Source organism: Thunnus albacares, chromosome 13, assembly GCF_914725855.1.
Source record: "Thunnus albacares chromosome 13, fThuAlb1.1, whole genome shotgun sequence".
NCBI lineage: Eukaryota > Metazoa > Chordata > Actinopteri > Scombriformes > Scombridae > Thunnus > Thunnus albacares.
This window is the reverse complement of record NC_058118.1, coordinates 12,308,146-12,333,311: the sequence shown is the minus strand read 5'-3', so window position 1 is coordinate 12,333,311 and position 25,166 is coordinate 12,308,146. Positions and strand designations below refer to the sequence as shown.

At 38.6% G+C, this 25,166-nt stretch overlaps 3 protein-coding genes across 4 annotated transcripts; 2 read left to right on the top strand and 1 right to left on the bottom strand.

Annotated features, from left to right (window-relative positions):
• The first annotated feature begins 1,609 nt into the window (after positions 1-1,609).
• Positions 1,610-7,566, top strand: zgc:175280 (cationic amino acid transporter 2 family protein). The gene is made up of 12 exons (XM_044370643.1): positions 1,610-1,697; positions 3,167-3,537; positions 3,649-3,804; positions 4,028-4,184; positions 4,342-4,475; positions 4,576-4,798; positions 5,056-5,192; positions 5,287-5,389; positions 6,473-6,606; positions 6,698-6,864; positions 7,098-7,206; positions 7,317-7,566. Exons 2-12 carry the CDS (start codon positions 3,168-3,170, stop codon positions 7,457-7,459), a joined length of 1,833 nt encoding a protein of 610 aa, XP_044226578.1. The 5' UTR covers positions 1,610-1,697; position 3,167; the 3' UTR covers positions 7,460-7,566.
• A 1,987-nt stretch (positions 7,567-9,553) lies between these two features.
• On the top strand, positions 9,554-17,139 carry kif20a (kinesin family member 20A). 2 transcript variants are annotated; one of them, XM_044370640.1, is made up of 18 exons: positions 9,554-9,721; positions 10,171-10,296; positions 10,392-10,511; positions 10,805-10,943; positions 11,111-11,286; positions 11,882-11,981; positions 12,390-12,602; positions 12,973-13,084; positions 13,174-13,248; positions 13,375-13,518; positions 13,633-13,801; positions 13,941-14,093; positions 14,313-14,452; positions 14,686-14,788; positions 15,130-15,328; positions 15,415-15,506; positions 15,606-15,743; positions 16,416-17,139. In XM_044370640.1, the coding sequence occupies exons 1-18, from the start codon at positions 9,554-9,556 to the stop codon at positions 16,788-16,790; spliced, it is 2,742 nt and encodes a 913-aa protein (XP_044226575.1). In that variant the 3' UTR covers positions 16,791-17,139. The 2 variants fall into 2 exon arrangements, with proteins under 2 accessions (XP_044226575.1, XP_044226576.1); XM_044370641.1 differs by lacking the exon at positions 16,416-17,139 and adding an exon at positions 16,243-16,269.
• Positions 17,140-17,270: 131 nt separating this feature from the next.
• Positions 17,271-23,507, bottom strand: cdc23 (CDC23 (cell division cycle 23, yeast, homolog)). Its single transcript, XM_044370642.1, has 16 exons — positions 23,364-23,507; positions 22,757-22,829; positions 21,764-21,901; positions 21,591-21,633; positions 21,389-21,494; positions 21,144-21,276; positions 20,706-20,883; positions 20,511-20,608; positions 20,195-20,276; positions 19,563-19,716; positions 19,279-19,398; positions 19,111-19,186; positions 18,956-19,017; positions 18,700-18,778; positions 18,079-18,198; positions 17,271-17,990 (listed from the first exon to the last, which is right to left on the bottom strand). The coding sequence occupies exons 1-16, from the start codon at positions 23,474-23,476 to the stop codon at positions 17,838-17,840; spliced, it is 1,728 nt and encodes a 575-aa protein (XP_044226577.1). The 5' UTR covers positions 23,477-23,507; the 3' UTR covers positions 17,271-17,837.
• Positions 23,508-25,166: the final 1,659 nt, after the last annotated feature.

The window sequence follows — 25,166 nt, the reverse complement described above, 5'->3', positions numbered from 1 at the left end:
TTCTCCTTCTCATACATGTCCAAAAGGTAATACCAACATTTTATGAAGGCTTACTTCAAGTTTTCAGTCAGTTGTTTAATCAAACAAGGAAAAACTCTTTTCAAACACATCTCAAATTGAGTGTCACAGTGCAATATAACCATGTTAACTATATTAATGGAAAAAAAAACTCTCAGTACTCTTTGTACCCACAAATTAAAAATTTGCCCTTCTTATTCAGTCGTTCTTAGTGCCTTTGTCTGCATGTGCTTGACATGCAGTGATCATCGTTCCAGGCATGCAGGTTTAATTCATGATGCCAGGAACCCCTAGAAGCAATGGATTGCATCGTTATGTTATACAAACAATTAGTTGTCTTCTTATGCTCTGATGAACGAGTCTTCAATTTGTTGCTGAGCAGATGTCTCCAGTAAAAACTATTTCAGTTTACAACATGTTGACTTATCTGTGCCCCAACCAAACGCTGTGTCCACGAGACCTCAGACGCATGAGAGATCTTAAAGGTCTGCACACTAAATCTGCTTTGTAGTTTTTTCTTTGTTTCATGAAACTTCTTTACAGCTGGAGGAAGTCTTGCCCTTCAGCTATACAAGAATCACATTAAATAAATAAGAAACTATAAAGCAAACCTGGAATCAGAACAACTCCTATAGAGCAGTTTTGTTAGCAGCAGGAGATTCAGAGATCATAAAATGTTTTCAGACCCTGTATCAGCAGAGCTGAGAATACTGCCCTCATGTGGCGGATGAAGAATCACACACACAAATTATTTTAGTAGAAGGATTGTTGTAGATTTCTGTAATGAACACAGCTGCAAAATCTCCATTCTTTATAAAGTTAGGCTAACTTTTAGTGAAAAGACAAAACATGAACTCATACTAGAAACCCTCCTTTGTTGAACTATGTGGTGTGTTTTATTGTTTTCACATCAGTGTTTTCAGGCCAAAATAAAATAAAATGAAATTTAATTATAATGATTTGGTAAATGCTCTCTGGCTTCACATAACAAATAAATCACATTGTATGACACTCCTGCACAGTCTTTTGTTTATGAGCCCTTTTAATAGGTTCATTAATTAAAGCAAGGTGACAGCAATATTTTATACAAGTATTTAATTTAAACTAAATGGCAGTAAATGGTCATTTTGTGCACTGCTTTAATTTGTTGCCTTTTAATATTCCAGGTACAACATCAAAAATTGTATAAAATAAAATCTTTATTTTTTGGTTTATTTTAAATGTCAATCATGGTATTACTAACCATTCTCCACACTTTCTCATATGACTCACAAGTGAGAATGTTTTTTAACTCATTCATTATGAAAATTCATACAGGAGTCATATGTTAGCAATTACTGACCATTTCAAAAAGGCCTCTGAGCACTTTGATGAGGAATTGAAGCAAAATCTGGTTTATAGGCCTCCATCATATCAGCAGCACATACATGGAGACACTGAATGTTTTGTCAACTGCTTTATGAAATGTATGTTACTGTCTGACATGCCAGTAGTGCCCTCCAACAAATCATTCTGATCCTCTCCTCTTCCGAAGTGGCACGTATGTCTGAAATGTAACATAATGTGTAAAAAATGTCGAGCTGTGAAGAGTCCACAGTGAATGGATTTATCCTCACAAATAGTGTGGTCTGAGACACATCAAAACACAGTCGCACACACGGCAGCGTTCAGCTCAAAAGGTAAGGATGTCTTTCTTAATAAGTATACTGGATGTGATCATAGTTTGTTAGCTAGTATCAGTTTGGTCAATTCAATATATGCATCATTTTAAAAGGAAAGGTTATTATCTGATGCGTTATTTAGTCAGAGATGAATCATCAATAAATCATGTAAACAGTAAGATAATACATGTATACTTAACTCCTTTATTCTTGTCTTGTTTTAATTAGCTCACTAATGACACTTGAATAATGTGATTATTCAAGAAATAATCACTGTCTGACAAGGACGAGTAAAACTCTTATATTCTCAAACAATATTTATATCTTGACGGTTCGTGGGAATGAATACCACTTACTGTGCAGGAACTGTACTTTGTCATAAGGTTCATTTACAGTATGCATTTGTATGTGCCTATGCTTATAGCTCATTGTATATGATATAAAGGTGATCTTGTTTATTTCATAGTAATTGGTAGGTTCAAAGACCATGTGCTGCACAACACAAACAGAAAAATCACGTGGTTGTGTTATGAGAAATTATGAAAACGTTCTCCTGTGTGCCTCTCACACTTACAATCATTTGTGACATAATATTATAAACTGTATCTGTGGTTACATTAATACCAATAGCTGATTGGAAATAAACTTGGATTCAAGATTTGTCAGCGCAATGATGAAATGATTTGGAATGAAACAAATCCATAAAATTAGGAAGATATTTTACTTGTAAATGAGCTTACTTGTGGCAATTTTTTTGAATAGGGGCAATAGATAGATAGATAGATAGATAGATAGATAGATAGATGTGTGTGTGTGTGTGTGTGTGTGTGTGTGTGTGTGTGTGTGTGTGTGTGTGTGTGTGTGTGTGTGTGTGTGAATAACCAAAAGTATATACAAAAGGTACTGTACTAAATAAAAGTAAGTAGAATAAAAAAGTTTAATACAAATAGAATTTTAAACCTTAAGGCAAGACATGGCTATTAATGTGCAAATTAAATGTAAAACGTGCTTTTCCACTCAGTGGAGGAATAGGAGTGTAGGGGGTGTGTAGTGTTGTCCATTATGTGCAACATCGTTCTCTCCACGACCAACTCCAGCACAGAGCCTGCCTTCTTTATAAGTTTGTTCAGTTTCTTAAAGTCGCCGGCTCTGATGCTGCTGCCACAACAGATGGCTGCAAAGAAAATTGCATATATGCATACATGCAACATATGCAACATCTTGCTGCACACATTGAAGGACCTAAGCTTCTTCAAGAAGTAGAGATAGAATAAGTTAAGTTTCCCTCTTTTGAACAGAAAATGTTATTAAGTCGGTTGTTTAAAGTGATTAAAATCACAAGCTCTCCTTTGTTCAAACCACTCTTTATGGTTTGTCTTTTGAAAATCTTAAATTTTAAATATATGCTCCACCCCTGTGTCAATCTACAATCCCATTTTGTGTCTTAAGTAATCCTCACACTGAATCCAAAATGTTTTGATTAATAGGATGTCTGGTGCAAAGATACTGCTATTCCTGCAGAGCCTGTCACGCAGGAAACCTCTGGAGCCTGAAGGAGAGGTGTCCAACTTTCGACGATGCCTGACCACACTTGACCTGGTGGCTCTGGGGGTCGGCAGCACACTGGGGGCCGGTGTGTATGTGCTGTCAGGAGAAGTGGCCAGAGCAGTGGCTGGGCCAAGTATCATAATCTCCTTCTTGATAGCCGCAGTGGCCTCAGTCTTTGCGGGACTGTGCTATGCTGAATTTGGAGCTCGTGTTCCCAAGACTGGCTCGGCCTATCTCTACAGCTATGTGACTGTGGGAGAGATATGGGCTTTTATCACTGGCTGGAACTTGTTGCTGTCTTATGTCATAGGTAATAAATGAGCCTCAAGTCTAAAATAAATAGATTTGTTTTTTATGGTTGCTCATAACACCCCTCTGTTTCTGTGAATATTGTGTCTCCTGCTTGTTTTCTGTTTTTAAGGGACATCAAGCGTAGCCAGAGCGTGGAGTGGAACCTTTGATGACCTCATTGGAAATGTCATTGTCAAGTCTCTGGGCAAACAGGCTGCGATGGATTTACCTGGATTAGCTCCTTACCCAGACTTCTTCGCAGCTGGCCTCATAATGCTCTTGGCAGGCAAGTTTCACAATCTAAACCTCTATGACTTGTTTCCAAATGTAAAAATGTACAATTGTAATTCATTTATTTAAAGAAATTAATGAAAATGACACAATTAGTAGATGATCATTATTTGCAGTACACTAGAGATGCTTATTGAATAATCTTTCTATATTTGACAAACAAGTCTCCGCTGTATTTACAGTCAGGATCAGCTGTATATTTTCTGTTTCCTTTCTAGGGATTCTTGCATTTGGTGTTAAAGAGTCTGCCATTGTAAACAAGGTTTTTACAGCAGTTAACATCCTAGTGTTGCTGTTTGTTATCCTTTCTGGCTTCATAAAGGGAGACATCGACAACTGGTACATTGGTGAAGATTCTCTCCTAAATGCATATGAGTATGGACTCCTATTTTTCTATATACTGTACCATTAAGAAAAAAGCATGGTTGGTTCCACACAGTCACCTCTTAATAATATAGATAAGTGACCTATCTATCTAAATGTGGGTAGTTATCAATCAATTATTACTTAATGACATGTCTATTCTTTGCAGAAACCATACATCACTGAATGGAACTACCAGATATGGCAGTGGGGGATTTTTCCCTTTTGGTTTTGAGGGAACATTAGCAGGAGCAGCCACTTGCTTTTATGCATTTGTTGGATTTGACTGCATTGCTACAACAGGTAAATGAATTGACACAGATACAGTACACTGCAAGACTAAACGGCATATTACAATATAACACAAAAGACTTAGTATAAAATCAAATGTGTTGCTCTTTAGGAGAGGAGGTTCAGAACCCTCAGAAGTCGATCCCTCTTGGTATCGTGGCATCCCTCCTCATCTGCTTCCTGGCTTATTTTGGTGTGTCTGCTGCCCTGACTCTCATGATGCCGTACTATTTGCTCAGTGTTAACAGCCCACTGCCTGTGGCCTTTACATACATTGGTTGGGGCCCTGCAAAGTATGCAGTGGCTGTGGGATCCCTCTGTGCACTGTCAACAAGGTATGACACACAATGTGCCATTTACAAACCCAACTCCACAAATCAAAGAAAAATTAGCTTGTTTTACTTTACTTCAACTTAATTTCATTTTCAGTTTGTAGGGTAGTTCATTTGTATTTTAAGCTTATCAGCAGAAAATCCCTGCAGTACAGTACATAATTTAAATTAAGAACATTGGAATCAATATTACACATTAAAACAGAAACAACTTAGCAGATGGTTATTGATGGAGTCATTAGAGGTTTTTTTCCCCACAGCCTACTAGGCTCCATGTTCCCAATGCCCCGTGTTCTCTTTGCCATGGCCAGGGACGGACTTCTCTTCAGACCTCTCAGTAAAATGAGTGACAGACAAAGTCCTGTCATAGCTACACTGGCCTCAGGTGTTGTAGCAGGTAAAACTCATGAAAATCTGAAGTATTTTTTTATGACGATGAAGAGGAAATTATTTAAATCTATATTAATTATTCTTGGTTTATGACTTTGCAGCTATCATGGCGTTATTGTTTGACCTGAAGGCGCTGGTTGACATGATGTCCATTGGAACACTCTTTGCCTACACTCTTGTTGCAATATGTATTCTCATATTAAGGTATGATTCATCATAAATACTTAGGACAATGAAAGTTGTTATTACTATTTTTGTTTGTGAAAAAGCTTATATTTATATGAATGGAATGTGTGTGTGTGTGTGTGTGTGTGTGTGTGTGTGTGTGTGTGTGTGTGTGTGTGTGTGTGTGTGTGTGTGTGTGTGTGTGCGTGTCTGTGTGTGTGGGTGACAAAACATGCCTATGTGGAAACACCTGGCAGGGCTATATAGCACATGTACAAAGCTTTAAGCAGGTTAAATGGTGAGAACAAGAGAAAATGCTGTTGTTCATGTGTAACTCAATGCCTGTTGACGGTCTTACAGTATAAGTTTTGTGTGGATTATAGTATGTCTGGTAAGATTCTCAGAGAATTAGGTCATGTATTTGTCAAACATAACAATATTCACTTTACAAATGCTTTAAAAAAAATTCTTTGCCTCAGGGATTAATGAGACATTTATTATTATAGACTTGACACATAATATATGCATTATATCAAAATAATGGTTGATAATACTTACACAGTACTACTTGACAATATGTTAAATCATCTGTATTGTGCACAATTTCCAAGGAAATAATCCCCAAAAATGTCCCCCAAAAATCCCCAAATGAAACTGAATGTAATGAAATCAGATAGCAGAACAAGAAACAATGATCAAGAAATGTCTGCAAGAACATTTAGAACAGTATTTAAAGATTTAAAGAGGTGGAGAGTTTAACAAAACAGGAAGTTTCTCTCTGTTTTGCAAAGCTGTTGTGAAACTCTACTGGTTAATGAGCTAATAGTACACTCTGATCCACTGTCATTAGCAGCTGTCTGAGACAGTTTCTGCATTAACAATGCAATTTGTATTCCATTTCAATGCCCACAGGGGCTGATTAAGGATCATTAAATAAGATAAGATTGACGTAATGTGTGTTGGAAGCATTAATAGCACATAAACTATATTACAGGCAGGGATTTAAATAAATTGAACCAGGACAAAAAAAAGAAACAAGAAAGTTGAAGATACCTGTATCAATATACAGAAATAGAAAATGTTATATCAACCCAATTTATTTATATCTCCTCACTTTTATAGGTACCAAGCAGATCTCAGCGAGGAGTCGAGTTTGAGCAAACCAGAACCATTTACAGTCAGTGGAATATTATGTCCTCCTTCACAAGCCACCACACGGACATCAAAAAATCTGTCTGTTTTAGCTGTTTTTATTAGTAAGTGATCTTCTTCACATCATCCTTATTGTTCTGTATACAGATGATTTTTATTGTCAATAATTCCTGGAACTTACAATGTTCTCCTCAGTCTTTCTAGCCATCATCTTAAGCATCTTCATATCCGGGGCTGTGGACTCCCTGCAGGCCCTGGAGTGGTGGAGTCTGCTCTGTGTTTCTGTGATCATACTGATGCTGGTCCTCATTATCCTGATCATCTGCAGACAACCACAGAGTAGAACAAAAGCTGCTTTCATGGTATGCCATGATCTTAAGGGCTGTTTTTCTGGGAGAACATTACAATAACATAGTTCAGTAATTATTTCAGTCAGTGAAGAGACAATAAGGAAAGTATTAACTTTGATTACTGAGTGTTGGAAATCCCTCCTAACAGAAAAAACTGAGTACATTTCTTGCAGTTGTAAAGTTCCAAACATGGAGACTGTGTCATCTTTATTGCTTTACCTTTCATGGTGTTTCTGCTCTTTCAGGTTCCTTTTGTGCCTTTGCTTCCTATTTTTAGCACCTTTGTCAATATCTATTTAATGGTTCAACTTGGATCAGATACATGGATCCGCTATGCTGTGTGGATGGCAGTAGGTATGTGAACAATATCACTATAAATTGTAAACTTTCATTAAAGCAAAGTGTGTGAAAATGACTTAATAATCAAAGCATTAACACAGATGATGTGATTTTTCTTTGAACAGGTTTAATAATCTACTTTGGTTATGGTGTTCATCACAGTGTGCAGAAACAAAGGCTTCAAAATTCACACAACCGTGTCAGTATTCACAACATCACCACCACTATGGAGCAAAACTTTGAACCTGGACAAGATTTTGATGGCTAAACGGTGTGACAGGATTGATTTATGGATATAAACATTCAGCAGGCAATACAAACTTGGCCAATATTAATCAAAAATTGAATTATTTCCACTAAATGACATTACTCTAAGATCAAGAGAGCCAAAAGATAACATTTATCTTGGAGGTAAATGCTGCCACTAAATCTAGTTCTTGCAATATGTAATTAATATACCACATTTGGTCAAAGAGATGACTGTGGTAAAGTTCCCTGACTTTCTTTTATAATTGACACAGGTAGTCCACTGTATGCAAACTCCTAACGTATAGTCTAATCCTGTGTTATACAACGCTGTTTGATATATTTGTATCACTTTCCATTATCAGATGTAACATTTTGTTATATGCACATGAAATAAACTTGAAAATTTAAGTTTTAAGATCTACAAGTGAGTCTTTCCTGCCTCCAGACTCTGTTATTACATACATACACACATACACACATACATACATACGTACATATCATCAAAGTAATGAGGAGGAATTATACATCAAAGTAATGAGGAAGAAGTATTATAAGAATGGACAATCTGCTGTCACTCTCATTTACCAGATAATGTGATAGTGTAATATCCCCTTTCTCTCTTTCTTTCTTTTTCTTTCTCTTTCTTTCTTTCTTTCTTTCTTTCTTTCTTTCTTTCTTTCTTTCTTTCTTTCTTTCTTTTTCTGTCTTTCTTTTCTATATAACTTAAATCCAGTGTGAGAACCTTATTAGCCACATGAATGTCTTATAAGAACAAGGTAACAAGTTAACAAGTGAGCACACGTCCACAAATTTTGAAAAACACGTTATATTAATTTACAACATGTGACAGGAACCCATGAAGGCCGACTTTTTGTTCAAGGAGGAACAGTTTACATAGAGCACCTTGTGAGTTCGTACGTCCATGCATGGCAGCCAATCAGATGGCAGACAGCGGAGAACAGAGCGATTCAGCCAATCAGCGACTCGCTCTGCAGGGGAAGCGCATTGTTCAAAAACCAAACGCAGTCCGGTAAAAAATAAACTCAGCTGGGGGTCAGCTCAGAGAGCGCATCGAAACCGAGACGAAGCTGTAGGTTAGGGTTAGCCAGTTAATTCAAGTACATGAGCTTTAGCGACTTTGCATAGTTAACATAAGAACATTTATTAGATAAGTTGCCGGAAACCGGTTGCTAGTAGCACTTTTGGAAATCGAGGTAAGTTACATTAACTTTTGGTTAAAGCTGTGTCGTTTGCATGTTAAACAACAGTACACCTGCTAGGCACGACGACGGTGTAAAAATTAGACAAATAAAGCAAATTATAAATGCTGACTGGACTAATACAGAGATAACGTTAGCCAACAGTAACGACATTCATATGTTTGGTTCATGTGACCACATAACACAGGTTGAAACGGTCATAATTGAGGTTAGCTAATATGAGCGAGAATAAACTGCATTTGTAAGGTTAACATTAAGCTTCGAAATCTATTTCATTAACTGCCAGGACAGTTGAGTTTTTTGCAGATAAAGGGATACTCTGGTTTCAAACAGTCAAACCTGACTTCTGGCCACGTCATGATAAGGTTTATCAATACTCTACATACCTAAAAGACAGTAAAATTGTCATTGACAGTTTCTTAAAGATTTGGGGAAGTATCTTGTGTGTACAGCCGCAGTAATGGCGGCGCCGCAAGATGGCGGAATCTGTTGCCGTCTGTAGTGCAATTCTTCTGCACCTAAACTAAACTTGTCAGGGCAGGTGATAGCCCGGGAAATCCTGTTCCTGTTTGGCTACTCAAGCAGATACTATTTGGCTTTGAAGGGCGAAGTATTCTTCATGCAGTCTCTATGTGTTTTCTCAACTCTCTCTTGACACACCTTTATTTTTGCTAATCATCTGTGAGTGAGCTGCTGCAATTATTTCAATGCTTAATTGTATCAAACATTTTAGTCTGACAAATAAACATGTTTCCATGTATTCTGTATGTATCCTGATGGCTATATGTAAAGGCACATTACAAGATGACTATACATGCATCTCCTGGTTTACAGCCAGGTAATTACTTCATACTTACTCATGAACACTTCTTTGCAACAGGTAACTGTTCAGCATGGCGCTGTCTTTGTCCTCCCCGTGTGGATGCCCTTCTGACGAGGAGGAGGAAATGGCTGTGTTTGAGTCCACAGCAGCAGAGCTCGGAAGCCTGGCCAGACCACGTCTACCTGAGATCTCTGTCATTTCTCCGGGTCTGGACACTCGGCCGTCCATCACAGAACAGGTGAGAGGAGTTGGGAGTATGCTTTTGTGTGCTGTGAGTTTTCATTGTAAACAAATCAGGTTTGTTTACATTCATCATCTCTCACCAAAATGCATAGTGTGTATTCTCAAGACCTAAGAAGATATATTAAATGAATGTCCTACCTGGGGGAACATTTGTGAAGCCTTTTGTTAAATGTTTTGAAACCTACAAAGCATTGATGTGTTTTAAGGCCGCAACTACTGATTATCTTAATTATTGGCTTATTTTTCAGATTAAATGTTTAAGTCTTTAAAATGTTAAAAAATATATATATGTATTGAAAAATGACAAGCACTATTCTGTAAAACCAAAGGTCACGTTTCAGATTGCTTGTTTTGCTTTTAAGTATCAAAAGAGTTTCCCATTAATTTTCTGTTAATTGGCTAATTGATTGTTTCAGCTCTAATGTTTTTAATCCATGTTTCCAGAAACTGGCAGGAAAACCTGCAGTGGTGAGACAAGGAAGCGGTGGTGAAGGGAACTCAGAGAAAGTGATGGTTTATCTGCGCATTCGGCCACTTACTGAGGCAGAGAGAGAAGTGGGAGAAGAACAGGTCAGACTTTGATCACAACGTTGCAGCTATCAGCATTTCCTCTAGTGTTTGTTTTGTTTTTTATACTGTTTGCTAAGAGTTTACTCATCTTGTAGGGTTGTGTGAATGTCCAAGATGAAGAGACTCTTCTGCTCAAAGCTCCGAAGGACTCTCAGAACATGAGGACTGCAGAGAGGGGCGTCACTCAGAGCATTCACAAGTTTAGCTTCTCAAAGGTTAGAGAGTCACATGTTTACCTGCAGTAAATATAATTATTGATGCTGATTTTTATAAAAACAAAAAGAAAAATGTGGAAAAAAGACTAATTTTGTTGGTGACCTGGATGGAGACGAATGATATGCCTAACACGTTTGTTCATTTATTTATTAAATCAACAGAACTGATCATATTGCTGGTAAATATTGTATGTAGTCACTGTTCTAAGATTACTATGAATGTCAGTAATAGCTAAGGAGGCCTAACGCTGGAGAAATCTTTACATAAAGATATTTTTACCCATCTGTATTAGATCTTTGGACCAGAGACGACACAGCAACAGTTTTATGAGTGTTCAATGAAGAAGATGGTAAAAGATGTGCTTCAAGGAGAAAACCGCCTCCTCTACACTTATGGTGTCACCAACTCTGGAAAGACTTACACCATTCAGGGTAAGATTTTTTTTTTTTTTTTGTACTGGTTTGATTGTAATGGTAGTGTTTGCGGCTCTGTGAGTTGGGTTTGTTGTAGATGCTGATATAGCTTTTAGTGCTTACATGATCAGTTAAGTACCTAAAATGTAAACATTTTAAAAAAAAAACTTGACTTTGACTCACAGGGACTGGTCAAGAGGCTGGCCTCCTGCCACGGGCTTTAGCGTCTCTGTTCAGAAAACTGCAGGGTCGTCTCTACGGTGGCATGGACCTGAAGCCTGTCATGTATCAGGATGTAAGACATCTGGACCCCGGTGAGGTCAGGGTGGAGGAAATCCGCAGAAACTCTCTGCTTAAAGAGGTAAACAGAAGAACCTTCTCCAAAGGTCTAATATATCTTTGTATATTTCTGCCTCGCACTCCTGGCCTTTTCTCTCACTGCAAAGTGTCATTTTGAATAACTCATCCTGAACTCAGACATAAACAAGGATTCCATCTTGTTCAGTCGGTTAAAACCTGCACTCAGTTTTGATTATGTTTTAAGCCTGTGAAATATCCAGCTAGAATCGACTGAGCCAAACTAGATGCGTTGGATGTGTTGGATAAATGAGTGCACTATGGGGAGTGTTTGGATGATGACGTGACTCTCACACAGCTTTTTAAGTGTAAAATTACATTTACAACTCTCTTGTATCACTTAAAAGTCCATTTTCAGTGTATGTGCGCTGGAGGTGTCAAATTTCTACATCACACTTGTGTAAGTTGTTTATTGGACTGTAATTGGCCTCTAGACTAGTTGTAATGTCACCAATCATGCTCGTATGTACACGTCTTAAAATTCAGGTTTAAGGTGACCACAGAGAAACTTTTCCCCTTAATACAATAAGCAAAACACTTTTCTGAGTTCTTACACATAGATACTGTATGTACTGATGAACTCCTCTTGTGTGTTACAGGATGAGAACCAGACTTCTCGTCGAGGTGGCACCACTACGATTTGGGACAGCGGCATTGGAGGACTCTCCTCTACAAGTAACATTGCTACCCAGCTGGAAGGTAAGGAGGACGGTTTGAGTGTTGCAGTTATAGCTACTAAAATGACTCATTGTGACTGGAGCTCTATATACTTAATTGCATACACACCACATAGACAACAAGGTCAATTTACATTCAGTTAAATTCATACTTGATTGAACCAATTGAACACAGCCCCACAAAGTGTTTCAGTGAGTATAAAATATGATAAATTGTGATAATGTTTTTGGTTTTCATTGCAAGGCGATGTTTAATCTTGTGTCTAAAAAAAAAAAAAACAACATGCTAAGTCCTCTTCTTAATTCTTAAAAATGTATTTCATTGAGGGATATCACCATTAATGTGTTGAGATACATGTGTATAGTGGAAGATTCTTAATATTCTTACTGTCTTCTAAAATATGGCACATTTTGGATTTTCTCCCTGCAGACACTGACAGTGTTTGTCTGGAGCCTGACAGCCTTTCACACAGCGGAGGTGACGACCTGGAGGCAGGGGTGCAGTTTTCTATCTGGGTGTCCTTCTATGAGATCTACAACGAGTTCCTGTATGACCTACTGGATGCTGCACCCTCCATGCAGCCCAGGAAAAGAGTCACACTGCGGCTTAGTGACGACAAGCAGGGCAACCCCTATGTGAAGGGTAACATTGACTCATTCTCAGAAATAAAGTTTTGTAGTACAATAAACTGTTTAGTATATTATCAGTTTCAGCCTCTTGAAGCTCAGTGGCGCTTTACAGTTCATTTAGCAGGAAATGATGTTAAAAACTGTAAACTGGCTCTTTCTGCACTTTACCTGCAGTCTTTTCACACCCCATTTGGGTGCGAGTGCAACACCACATTACAAGAAACACTGCAGTAGATGATGATGACGCAGTATCTTTGCTTTGTTATGATTTTAATATGGGTCTTTTAAATATCAGTACAGTAAAACATAAAACATGTTGTGTTGTTGCTGCTTTTTTACATTGATGGAATACAATTTTTATCTACTTCCTCTTGTTATATCAGACCTGAACTGGATCCAGGTCCGCAGTGCTGAGGAAGCTTGGAGGATTCTGAGGGCTGGACGTCGTAACCAGAGCTTCGCCAGCACTCATCTCAACCAGAACTCAAGCCGCAGGTAGGAGCACATTAAACTTTTGCCTTTCAAACTTTATTTTGACAGATTTGTACGACTAACACTTATTGAATCTATTATCATCCTCTCAGCCACAGCATTTTCTCCATCCGTGTCCTGCACGTCCGCCCAGAGGTCAATTCAGGCCAGACGATGCACATCAGCGAGTATGTTTAACCTATTGTTACCTACTTAAATGTCCCCAAATCTCAGTTTTGGTTTATTTTGAGCACTTCTATCCTTCACATTTGTAAAACGTGATCAAACAATGTCTCTTACTGTCTCCTTTGTAGACTGACTGTGTGCGATCTGGCTGGGTCTGAACGCTGTAAGGAGCAGCGTAATGGTGAGAGGATGAAGGAGGCTAACAACATCAACACCTCCCTTTTAACACTGGGACGCTGTATTGCTGCTCTGAGGCACAATCAGAACAACAAGTATGTGCCAGACCATAACTTGTGTTGAACAAATATTTTATCAGTTTTTATTATGTTGGAATGAGCTGTTTGAGAAAGAGCCACATTTTGAAAATTTCTTCATAACATCCACAGGTCACGACCCCCTCAAGTGGTACCCTTCAGGGACAGTAAACTGACCCGGGTGCTGCAGGGATTCTTCTGTGGCCGAGGAACCTCCAGCATGGTGGTCAACATCAATCCATGTGCCTCCATCTATGATGAGACTCTCCAAGCCCTCAAATTCTCAGCTATTGCCACCCAGGTAAAAAAAACAACAACAAAAAAAAACTTATATTGTTTATTTAACTCCTTTTTTAGAGTGACTGATTTAGTCTTTAGGGATAAGATCAAAGAAAATGATGAGAAATTTAAAAAAAAAAAAATCCCTTATATCTTTTCAGCTTGTCCATGGCCCATCCACAAAGACCAGAGTGGCCTACATCCTTTCTCTCCTGCGTGAGCCAACAGCAAATGGTAATGACAGCACTGTGATTGAAGAGGAAGAGGACGAGAGTGATGTTGAAGACGGAGATATCACCTTGTTAAATACTGAGGTAATATCTTCTATCATATGTGAGAGCAAAATATTTACTTTTCACTTTTATACACATGTATAAAACAATCAAACTGTTGCCATACAGAATTTTGCACATTTAGATAATGTCTTTAAGATCAACTAAAATCAGTTAAAACCCAGGCAGTGAGGGTTTAGAAGGCACCACATTAAAAATGTCTCAAAAACAGACACTAACAACTGACTGTACTTTATTAAGGCTCTGCTGCAGGCCATCGATGTCCTGAAGAGAGAAGTGCAGCGCCAGCGGAAAGAGAAAGAAGTCCTTGAGGCCAATGTGCGAGAGCAAGTGGTCTCTGAGATGATGGATGTCATATCTGGAATGCAAGATGGTTTCCGGTGTGTGTTGAGGACATGTAATAAAAGTATTTCTAGCAATGGTTTAGATGCAAAACTAAGCAGTTCCCTCTTAATAGAAATTACCCAGCAAACATTGTCCATTCCTTTTTGGTATTCTTTATCAAAAGGAAAAACGACCCCTCTATGGGAAGTTGTAACGTTAAAATAATAAGAAAATGCTGAGCTTTGAAATGAATGCAGATACTAAGTTGAGATGTCTTCTCGCCCTGCAGTGAGACCTTGGAAGCAGAGAGGGCTCTAATTGAAGAGAGATGTGAGGACAAGATAACTAGTCTGCAGAAACATTTGAAGAAATTCTACAGCGAAGAGCTAAAGGTGAGAACTGAATGATCAGCTTTAAGTTGTAAAGTAAAATACACAATAAAACTATCCCATGAAGGTCTGCAATCAAAAGTTGTTTGATATTTAGTTTGTGAATAGGTATTGATCTGTGCTGTGATTAATACTGCATATATTGTCTGTCAGAGTCTTGTTCCTGGTCATTTTCTGTTTGGTTGACTTTGAGGCAACATTCTGTACAATTTACACATCAGTTTGTAATTCAAAGACATCATATGTTCACAGTGCAGCTATGTGGATCTATATTTGTATACCTTTCTGTATTAGACATAAGAGTGTGTGTGCTATGAATTCTTTCTTTTCTTCCTGTCTTTTAGGAGCGTGATGAGGAGATTGAAGCTTTGAGTGCTTTGCTTGAGAAGAATAAAGTAACTGAATCGGTCCCTGCATCAGTGCCACAGGAAGACTCTGAGGGGCCTCGACGTTCTCGGCGCCTCACCACTCAGAAGAAAATAGAAGTTACACTGCGCACTGAGCTCAACCAGTGCCGCACCGAGCTGCTTACCACAACACAAGGTACGGTCTGACTGAAAGACTGCTCTGATTATGTGTTGTCAAGATACTGTTAATGGTAGTTGACTGTCTTGTTCTTGCCTGTACAGAGATGACAAAGCTGAAGATGCAGCTTGAAGTCCCAGGTTCAACAGGCACCCTCACCAGTTCTGCTGACCGCAAGCTGGAGGAGGGTCAACGGGTCAGTAACTACTATATCAAACGCAGCATCGCTTTTTACTTCATGTGAGATCCTCCACCCTCAGAGAGGCTAAAATTCAGATTTTTTTTCTCCCAACAGAATCTTCGACAGCTGCGCCTGGATTTACAAAGGCTCGGGACAGACCTGCAGTCTGGTGAACGAGCCTGCTGTCGCAACACAGGAGGGGAGAGGCTGCGTCAGGCGTTAACCGCTGCAGACGAGACGCTAGTCAAACAGGTACATGTATTATCATTATCATTTATATTTTAAAAACAAAACAAAACTGAGCTTTTCTGAAAACCATGCTTCTGTGTTCTAAAAAAAAAAAAAAAGGTGCCTAAAAACATTCAGCTAAACCAATTGGTATAAAATTCTTTACAAACAATAAGTATCATAGCAAAATAGTTGAATTATGTCACTTAAAGGCTTCCTATCTAACATGATCATTTTTAGTTGGAAAAGATCAGTTTCCAAATAAAAAATGTAAAATAAGGTTTTGCTCTCTACTGCAGACATAAAGTAACTCTGAAAAAATCCTGAACCAAACTTCAAATAGGGCAGAGTTGACAGTAATTATAGTTCTGCTCAGTTTGATGCTGATTATGGATGCTCTAACCTTAGAGAAGCAGTAATTATTAGTCTTTTTAAAGAAGCATCTGTTAAAAGTGCAATTCTCAATTTTGCTTTTTTTTTTCTCTCCCTCTACTTTTCACTAACAATCTTGATGCACAACCAGCTTTTAAACTAAACTGGGATTTATAACATCTGCACCAGGTGATAACTGTGCTAGAGCATGTTTTAGGGTGGCTTTTTTTCCCCCCGTCACTGTTCTTTACTACTCAACCTCCCACCATCACCTTCACTTCCCCCTGTGTTCTTGTCTAACCCTGTTGGCTGACTTCTTCTTAGGACCAAATCCTGATGGAGCTCCAGAATGGCCTGATCCTGATCAAAGCTGATTTAAGGCGTAAAGCAGAGACCCTGGCTCAGATGAAGCCTGACCAGCCCCAGCTGCCCCCCTCGGGCTTCGCTGCTTCCGCCACACCGGGGTCATGCAAGAAGAGGGGCTGCGCGGCCGCCGCACCAAGTGACACTGAAAACCGGCCTCCGCAAAAACGGCCCCTTTTCCAGTCTCTGTTCTCGACACGCACACCGACGCGTAAATACGGCTGCACTGCTGCTGAAGCAAATCTTACCCCCTACTCACGGATCTTGCGGTCTCGCCAGCAGTCTCCACCTCCTAGTCCTGTCCCCACCCCTCGTAGTCTCCGGGGGAAATACTGAGAGCTCTTTAGAGCTTCAGAGCGAGTGTGTAATTGCTGTTAACTTTATGGTATTTTTATAGTTTTATTTTATATATATATATTCACTATTTGCAGTGTCGTTACCACACTGTTGTCATGCCAAATACAGTTATAATGTTCATGCCAGTAAAACAGTTATGCTTTAAATGAGGTTGCAGTGTATAACAAAGGCAATTGAGGTGCTATTAAGCTCTGTAGTGAATAGTTATGGACTATATGATAAGAATCAGTATAAGATTATTTGTGTAATCAACCATCTCTGCTTCTGCAGCTCCTATATGCCTTTAACTACATTTCTGTTTTCTACAATAAAATCTATGAAAACTTTTTTTTTTTTTGTAGTCTAAATACTAAAGAAAGATGCATTTTTAAAAGATTTTTTTCACTGTACTAGTAACATTTAATTCACTGCTGTTGTTGTTTTCATGTATTGTACAACATGAAACAAAAATACAAAGAGTCCTTGCAAAGCTGGTATGCTTTATTTAAACTATTTACATATATACAGTGTTGAGGCATCATGTGACTGCACATCAAAACATGATGTGTTTGTGTGTGTTCTACATATTGTTTGTGTGTGTGTGTGTGTGTATATATGTAAATAGTTCAAGGTGTCCTTTCTTTGCACTGGGTCTGTGCTCTGAGGGATTGTATTTGTTTGTGCTTTTTTACACCCAGAATTAAATTATATAAAAATTGCATGTGTGTTTAAAACTATTGAAAAACCTCTGAGACTAGTTGAATCCAATGCAGTATGTAAATCAGGCTAACTGTCCCCAGAATTTATTGCAAGAGCTTGGATTGTTTTCACATTTGCAGCATAGAACTTCTATCCTGGACAAAAATGATCAAGATTGCAAATTTTATAAACCAATGCAATTTTAATGCAACTAATGAATCTGTATGCGTCAACAAAAAAATCTTTCCAACATGCTCTTTTGGCAAAGTCTGTCAAGCAGCCAAGCGTTTTTAAGCCACAGGATACACAAATTGTCCGTTTTAAGGCCAGTGAAGAGGAGGGTGAGTGTCAGGGCGTGAAGGAGATGAGGTTCAGTGGAGACACCCTCCTCACAGGAGTGTTGTTGTTAGAGAGAGGAGCAAACAGATCTGCTGATGGCGTCTCAATCTGATCTCGGACCTGTGAGATCTGCCTTAACAGAGCCTTTCCCTCTTCACGAGCCTAAAAAAAGAAAAGACCATCACTAAAGTGTTTGTGTCTCAACTACAGCAACTAGAACAAGCTGATCAGATTATGTAGGGACACTTACATCATTGTAGTCGCAGCAGCGCTGAGCGCAGAGAGATGCCTCATCGTACAGTTTGTTCTTGAAGTAGTACTGACCCAGGTACCGCAGGGCTGTGCTCACTTCAGCATGTTCCAGTTGCTCCTGTGGTGACAACATTTTTTTTTTAGAAATAGATTTCTTCCAAATACACGCACACACGAACATCACCTCATGGGCATTCATAGGTTTCTATAACAACTTTCACTCTACTGGGAAGCAGAGTGTGAGAGAAGTCGGGCACTGATGATGGCAATAAGGCCTGACTCACAGTCTGCCCTCCATTTAATCCCAAATGTGTTGGATGTGGTTGTAGTCAGGATTCTGCACCAGATTCAGAAAACCCCTTCCTTATGGACTTGTCTTTGTGTATAGGGGTATTGGCATGTTGAAAAGAGGAAAGGGTCTTCCTCAAACTACTGGTACACAGTTGGAAACACACTGTTGTCTAAAATATCATTGTATGCTGTAGGAGTGAGATTTCCTTTCAGTAGAACGTAGATTCCTAGCCAAAACCATGAAAGACCTCAGACCAAAAGTACAAAAAAGTATGACGACAGGGTGTCCAAAACTTTCATATGTATTCAGACACTTTAAAATGCTTACCCCACAAGAGAAAATGTCTTGAATGTAAAGCATGTAACACTGGGCAGCATCATCAGACTCATTCAGCTGTTCATGGAGCCTGTCAAAGACATAAGAATTCATATTTAGCCCTTTTTTCTGGGTAACATAAATAACATGTTGACATAAAACAGCAGAGAAACAAGCTGCAGACCAGAGCTTCATTCTGTCCTTCAAAAGGAATCATGATTTAAACTTCTTTTTGTTTGTATATCTCAGGATACAGTGATAGACTTACTTTGCCAGTTTGAGTAAAGCCATTTTTTCTACATCTCCAACAGAGTACGCCCTCCAGTAACACTGGACAAAAAGAGAATATGTCATGGATTTCATCACAAACCTCAATGAATCTAGTACACAGACCAGGAAACAGACATTTTGTAACATGCGTACCTTCTTGGCTTCAACTTGCTGTGACAGTTTTTCGTAGCTTTCACCCAGTGCAACCAACATGCGTGAGTCATTGGGCCTGCAAGAGTGTGTCAAAATAATTAATGACCATTTGGTTTATGAGCATCACATATTTTAATATCTGGCCCTTTTATTTAGTCAGATCCATACCTGAGCTGGTGAGCCTTTCGATAATAGTACAAACAGTAAAAGGGCATCTTGAGGATCTCATACGTCTGGCCTAAGCCATACCAGGCACGGTAGTCCCGCTTGTTCACCTCAATGGCATGCCTGCATGATGGGGAAACAGTAACAATACACCTGATTTGACTCCTCCACACTGATGTAAAAGTTCAGGCAATAAATCAAAGACTCCACCATTAAAAGACCTTGAACAAGACATTGAGATATCCACCAAAATAAATGCTGTCTGTGCTCTACGTCTTCAGGCTGACCTGTAAGCTTGGATAGCAGCTGAGGTGTTCTTCATTTCCATGTATTCATGGCCCATGAGAGTCCAGGCACCGAGACAGCGAGGGTTCAGTTTGAGGGCCCGCTGAAAGTAAAGAGCTGCTTTCTCATGCTGAGAGCGTAAACTGTAATAGTTACCTGTGGATGAGACACACAACTTATCACCTAGTCCAGAGACATGTGACCTACTAGCACTGGCACTTAATTTCTTTGATTTAAGCACCAGTTATCCAAAACCCTGAACATGATATGTGGTTTAAGTGTAGAGCTGCAATAAATAGTTTAATTATCATTTAATATTATTTATATGTATATTTTTGTATTATTGTTTTAGCATTCAAAATTATATTTTAAAACATTTTGTGTGACCAACTGACAAATTATTTTTAAATGTAAAAAAAGAGAAACGATAGCCACTATTAGCACTTGTGAAGATGTAACCAGTTACCAGTCATCGTGTTTTGCACTTGGATAGATTACAAACAATAAGTTGTCAAAGTTATTATGCATTTTCTGGATTTATCAACTAATCGATCAATCAATGAAAAATTGTGCTGGAGAACGCTGCTTCTTTAAACAGCAGCATTGGTGTTGATCAGATAGGTTCAACACTTACCGATAACACAGCATGTCTCCACTCTGTACTTGTCAATCTCCACCAGGTTGTGGGCCAAGTAGCTCAACTCTGGCTTCATGCTCTGTGGAAGAACCATCAGCAATAGAAATTATGGAATAGAAAGAATGGGTCTTCACAAGAGCATCAGTCCTGTGCTGAAAATCTGTCAACTCCCGACAGTCCTGGGTACTACCCTTACAGTATTTAGTCCATTGAAAGTGCTAGTGGTCGATAATCTTTAGACCTATAACGTTCCTGTAGAGGGGAACCCAGTATGCTAATCAATAAAGCATGATGTTACAAGTGGTGAACTCACTTTGACGTAAAGCAGGTTGGAGAAGGTGTCCATGTTGTCAATGCGGTACGGATCCTGGTCCCTCAGCTCATTGAACAGAGCCAAAGCTTGGTCAATATCTGAAATGCAGACAGACAGACTATTGTTAAGACTCAACCTATCCCCAAGACATTCTTCTAACAGGAAAATTTCTTATTGAAAAGGTAAAAGATAAACCTCTGATGTTGTGGTAGGCGACCGCAATTTGTGAGATGATGTAGGTGCTCTTAGAGAAGCCAGCCTCGATGAGGTTCTGATATTTCTGCAACGCTTCTTTGATCATCTGTAGCTCTGTGTACATGTGGGCCATGAAGAAGTCTTTCATCCAGCAGTCTGCCAGAGACAGTGACTTCAGCTGGGGAGAGAGGACAAAAGACCACAGTAGGTGGAATCACTTAAGTCTGTTTAAATGACCTGAGACGGAGCTTTTTTCTGTTTCTTTGCATTGATCAAATATGTTTTGGTTTTTTGTTTCATGTTTTGTTCTGAGACATAAAATACAGTTTAAAAATCATGTGACTGTGTTTCTAGGGTTGATTTTTGGGCATAAATGGTGACTGTGGACCTGAGTAGATGAAGAAAATAACAGTTTTCATAAACACAAAAGGTAGCTACCATTTCTATGTTGGTGACAAGGTTACTGAGCTCCAGCCATGCTCCCCAGTGAAGAGGAAGGGCATGAATTGCCTCAACAAACACGTCCACTGCCTCCTTCAGCAGATCTAGCTTTCGTAGTACCACCCCATACCTGTTTTAACACACACACACACACACACACATACAGTTTATGAGCATTTCCCTGTATTTCTCTGCATAATCTGAAGAAAAATAAAATCTACACTTTGGAGGAAGGTTCTTACAGGTACAGGGTGAACCCATCCAACTCTCCTGCACTGTGCTTCTTACTGAGTTCAACCCTCAGCTCTCGCAGAGCTTCATTGCGCACCTGACCCTTCTCCAGAGGACCTACAACCACACAGAAAACACAAAAATGTTCAGTGTTAAAGGGAAGCAAAATTACTTTCAGTTCTCTATTATTGGCTCAAACAGATAAGTCCTCACCCAGGCTGTCAACAGTCTCATCGTCTTTCTTTTTTTCACCTGACTGTAGACAAAGAAGGACACTTTCGGAATCAGTCACAGGCATTACAATCAAAGTGAAAGCAGTCTTGACATGAAATGACATCAAGACATTATAAGGATTGTAGACATGTCAAATATTTACAAACTCTTACCAGATAGCGAGAATACATATAGAGGAAATAAGCCTTCTGACTGCAGCAGCCTTTCAGAAAGTAGGCAGCACGGTCATACTCTTTCAGATCAAAGTAAGATTTGGCCAGTGTAAGTGCATCCAGGTCTTGTGCATCTTCCTGTATTTGGGACAGATAGACAATTAGAAAGAAATGTCATTCTAATCACCAATATCAAGTAATCTCCATTACTGTAAAACAATCAATTCATCTAACTGAAAAACAAAATGGCTTTCATGAAGTATTTACTGTATGGGCCACGTCAGAAAACAAGATTAAGAGTCAATTTTCTTTTCTACACAGAAAACTGTCAGCAGGGGGCAGTATAACCTTTCTCTTCTTGAGAGGGAAAAAGCTGATTAGATGCAATATGTTCTGCAACGCTGCACTTCTTATTGTCTTTTCTTGCTTGTGTACATTTGACTCTCATTTTTTAATGCTGAAATGCATTTTGTATTATTTCATGTTGTAAAAAAATCCCATGAATCTGATGAAGAATTGATTCTACTAAATAATGAGCAAGATATAGCTTATTCGATTTATTCCTGTTGGAGTGATGTTTAATTAAAGAGTAAAACTATATATTTGTTGATTGATTTCAAAGATTTACATCCAACTGGGTTGGGGGACCATTGGTGCGTGGTCAGGCTGAATTTCGAAGAAATGTGTATCAAATTATACACAAGACATATAGAATATCTGAATTTGATTGAGAAAAAAATCATGATGTTGTATGTTATAGTATATATTTAATCCAGTGTAAACATACAGCTTCAATGAAGAGCTGGAACAAGCAAACAAATTATCATTTTATTCTATATTGATATACACTATGGAATAAAAGGATTTTTGAACCCTAAAACCATTTTAAGGGGAAATTAATTATGGGAGTCTAGATGATCAAGGCTTTCAAATGATACAAAGAAAAAAAACTAATGAAACCCAGAGGAGCCTGGGCACTGGCAGTGTACAAACCTCAGTAAAAGGCTGTGATGGGGGTAATTCATCCTTGGGAAGAGGGTCCAAAGCAAATGCCAGTTCAGAAGCCCTAAAATGTAAACACAGAAAGCATGTGACGTAATTGTGCTACTGATTACAGTTAGGGTGATCTTTAGGGTTATCTGTTATTACATTTCTCTAACTTGATCCAGTAGTTATATCTTGTAATCAAAAACTACAAACAAACTACAGATTGAGGTCAAGTAATAAGGAATAACAATACACGCCATGTACCTTGATTACTAACGCATGATCTATGTACAAATGATAATATATGACAGCGAAGTCAAAGATTATTTTAGCTCACGGTGTTTTGGTCCCAGGGCGCACTTTACTTTCCATAATATCACAATATAAACCACCATCCTTGTGAAAATTTTACGTAGGTAATCATTTAACAGCGGTCTGAACTGGAACATAACTTTAACAGGTTATTTAGTGTGAATTCAAACAGCATATTGTATTAAAATGAGACACTGCTAACGTTGCTAACAGGCTGCTCACTTGGCGTTAACGCTTAGTTACTGAGGCAACAGAACAGAAACAAAGCGGTTAAAGGCACATTTATGACAGTCAGTCTCACCACTTCGCGCTGTGTAAAAGTCCTCTTTCTTTACAAAGCGAAATCGCCGATATGAGCTGTTTCTTGATTTGCACTAGGTCCCCAAACTCAGTGCAGAGAGCCGCCATTTTCATATTTTACCAAGCAAGTACGCGATTGGTGGGAGTTACGAAGTGTTAGTCCCGCCCACCGAGAGCAACGTCACTTCCTCTTCCTCCAAATAAATAAATAAATAACAGTTTTCCTGTGACCTTAATCTATTTTTAAACCAGAAGATTAGTTAATCAACTCACAGTGAATTTGTTTATTTGGTACTTTTGATAAAATGCCTGTCAAGAAAATGTGTATGTTATTAATCTTATTTAGTAGCAAAATTCCATACATACTCCAGCAAATTTGCAAAACAGAAACACTACCTGTCTTCATGTATCACTTAAAATCCTACCCTAAAAAATAATAAAATGGTCACTGTCAATGTAGTCAGGAAAACACCTTATTTATGATTCTAATTTATCAAAACAGCCCTTAAACAACATTATCAAGCAAGGGCGTTCAAGAACAGCATAATTACATTGATTTCAATCAGTAAACAATGCCACAGTTACAAATAGTAACATAGCATGCACCTTCATAGGATTAAATATAATGTGTTGTATCCATTCAGAACAGAGAGAATAGGCTACTGATCTGTTTTCTTCACCTGTAATCACATGCTGGATAAAGACTTCATAACATCATCAGGGCTGTTCACTCTCATCTGGAGATCTCCCTTAACCCAGGGCTTACAGCTCGTTTAGCCCTGAGCTTACAGTCATTTTACACTCAAAACTTCAAATGTGAGATATCCCCACCATTAGCCCAGGGCTTAACCCAGCAGCAGAGCAGGGTTATCCCTGACTTTTTAAGTTTATACCCAAAGGATCAGGTCAGAATAACTGCTATGAACTGTGGAACAAAGCAATGGGATGTTAATTTAAATAATTGTGACTAGACTACATAACATGACATAACATAACATAACATAACATAACATAACATAACATAACATAACATAACATAACATAACATAACATAACATAACATAGCATCTGTTTTAAGGTATTTTTTGGAGCAGGTACTACAAACAGCAGCTTCATTTTCATCATGTCATCATGCAGGTATACGGCATTTGCACAGGAATAGCATGACCTCCAGTTTTCAAATGCTTGCTGCTGACCCCTACAGTGTAATTTCTCAGTTACTATATACAGAAACAAAACCCCTTTCCTGCAATCTATTCTTAGCCTTCTCTATGCTGATCTTATGCTGTTGAATACTTCGACCACAAACCTGCCTGACAGCTCTTTCAAGGATATAAAGGATAAGGTGGGGTTGACCTGACTTTCAGAAAACACTTACAGCCACCGTGCAGTAACTTCTTATTTAAAAGACAAATTTTCTGCAGGTTCACATCTCATTTAGATGCAGAACACACACAGAATTTAATTTGCATCATTAACTTTAAAACTGTTTCCACAGATTTTACTATATCCAATCATTTTTTAGGTATTTCTTAAGAACCCAACCTTCTGGAGGAAATGAACAAAGCCTTGAGAAAACGCCAGCATATAATCAGTATGAGATAATTCACTATCAATGGGTCCAAGCCTTAACAGGATAAAACCATTATGCTTTTGATGAACCCTGCAGCTGTAGCCTGCTGTCAGTATTATCTGCATTTTCTTGCGTGGAAGCAGCAATCACTTAATCAACATCTAACTCAGTACCAAGTTTTGAAGGAGCAGAAACATTATGACTCTTTCTTGTACCAATGATGTGTCTTTT

Bases quoted from the DNA above. Each gene is read 5' to 3' on its own strand.
- zgc:175280 (XM_044370643.1), top strand. From the start codon at position 3,168: ATGTCTGGTGCAAAGATACTGCTATTCCTGCAGAGCCTGTCACGCAGG. The intron at 5,193-5,286 runs GTAAAACTCATG...ATGACTTTGCAG, and splicing joins GGCCTCAGGTGTTGTAGCAG to CTATCATGGCGTTATTGTTT. The intron at 5,390-6,472 runs GTATGATTCATC...TCACTTTTATAG, and splicing joins ATATGTATTCTCATATTAAG to GTACCAAGCAGATCTCAGCG.
- kif20a (XM_044370640.1), top strand. From the start codon at position 9,554: ATGGCGCTGTCTTTGTCCTCCCCGTGTGGATGCCCTTCTGACGAGGAG. The intron at 13,802-13,940 runs GTAAAAAAAACA...ATATCTTTTCAG, and splicing joins TCTCAGCTATTGCCACCCAG to CTTGTCCATGGCCCATCCAC. The intron at 14,094-14,312 runs GTAATATCTTCT...TACTTTATTAAG, and splicing joins TCACCTTGTTAAATACTGAG to GCTCTGCTGCAGGCCATCGA.
- cdc23 (XM_044370642.1), bottom strand. From the start codon at position 23,476: ATGAAAATGGCGGCTCTCTGCACTGAGTTTGGGGACCTAGTGCAAATC. The intron at 21,277-21,388 runs GTAAGAACCTTC...GTGTTAAAACAG, and splicing joins GATGGGTTCACCCTGTACCT to GTATGGGGTGGTACTACGAA. The intron at 19,399-19,562 runs GTCAGCCTGAAG...CCCATCATGCAG, and splicing joins GCTGCTATCCAAGCTTACAG to GCATGCCATTGAGGTGAACA.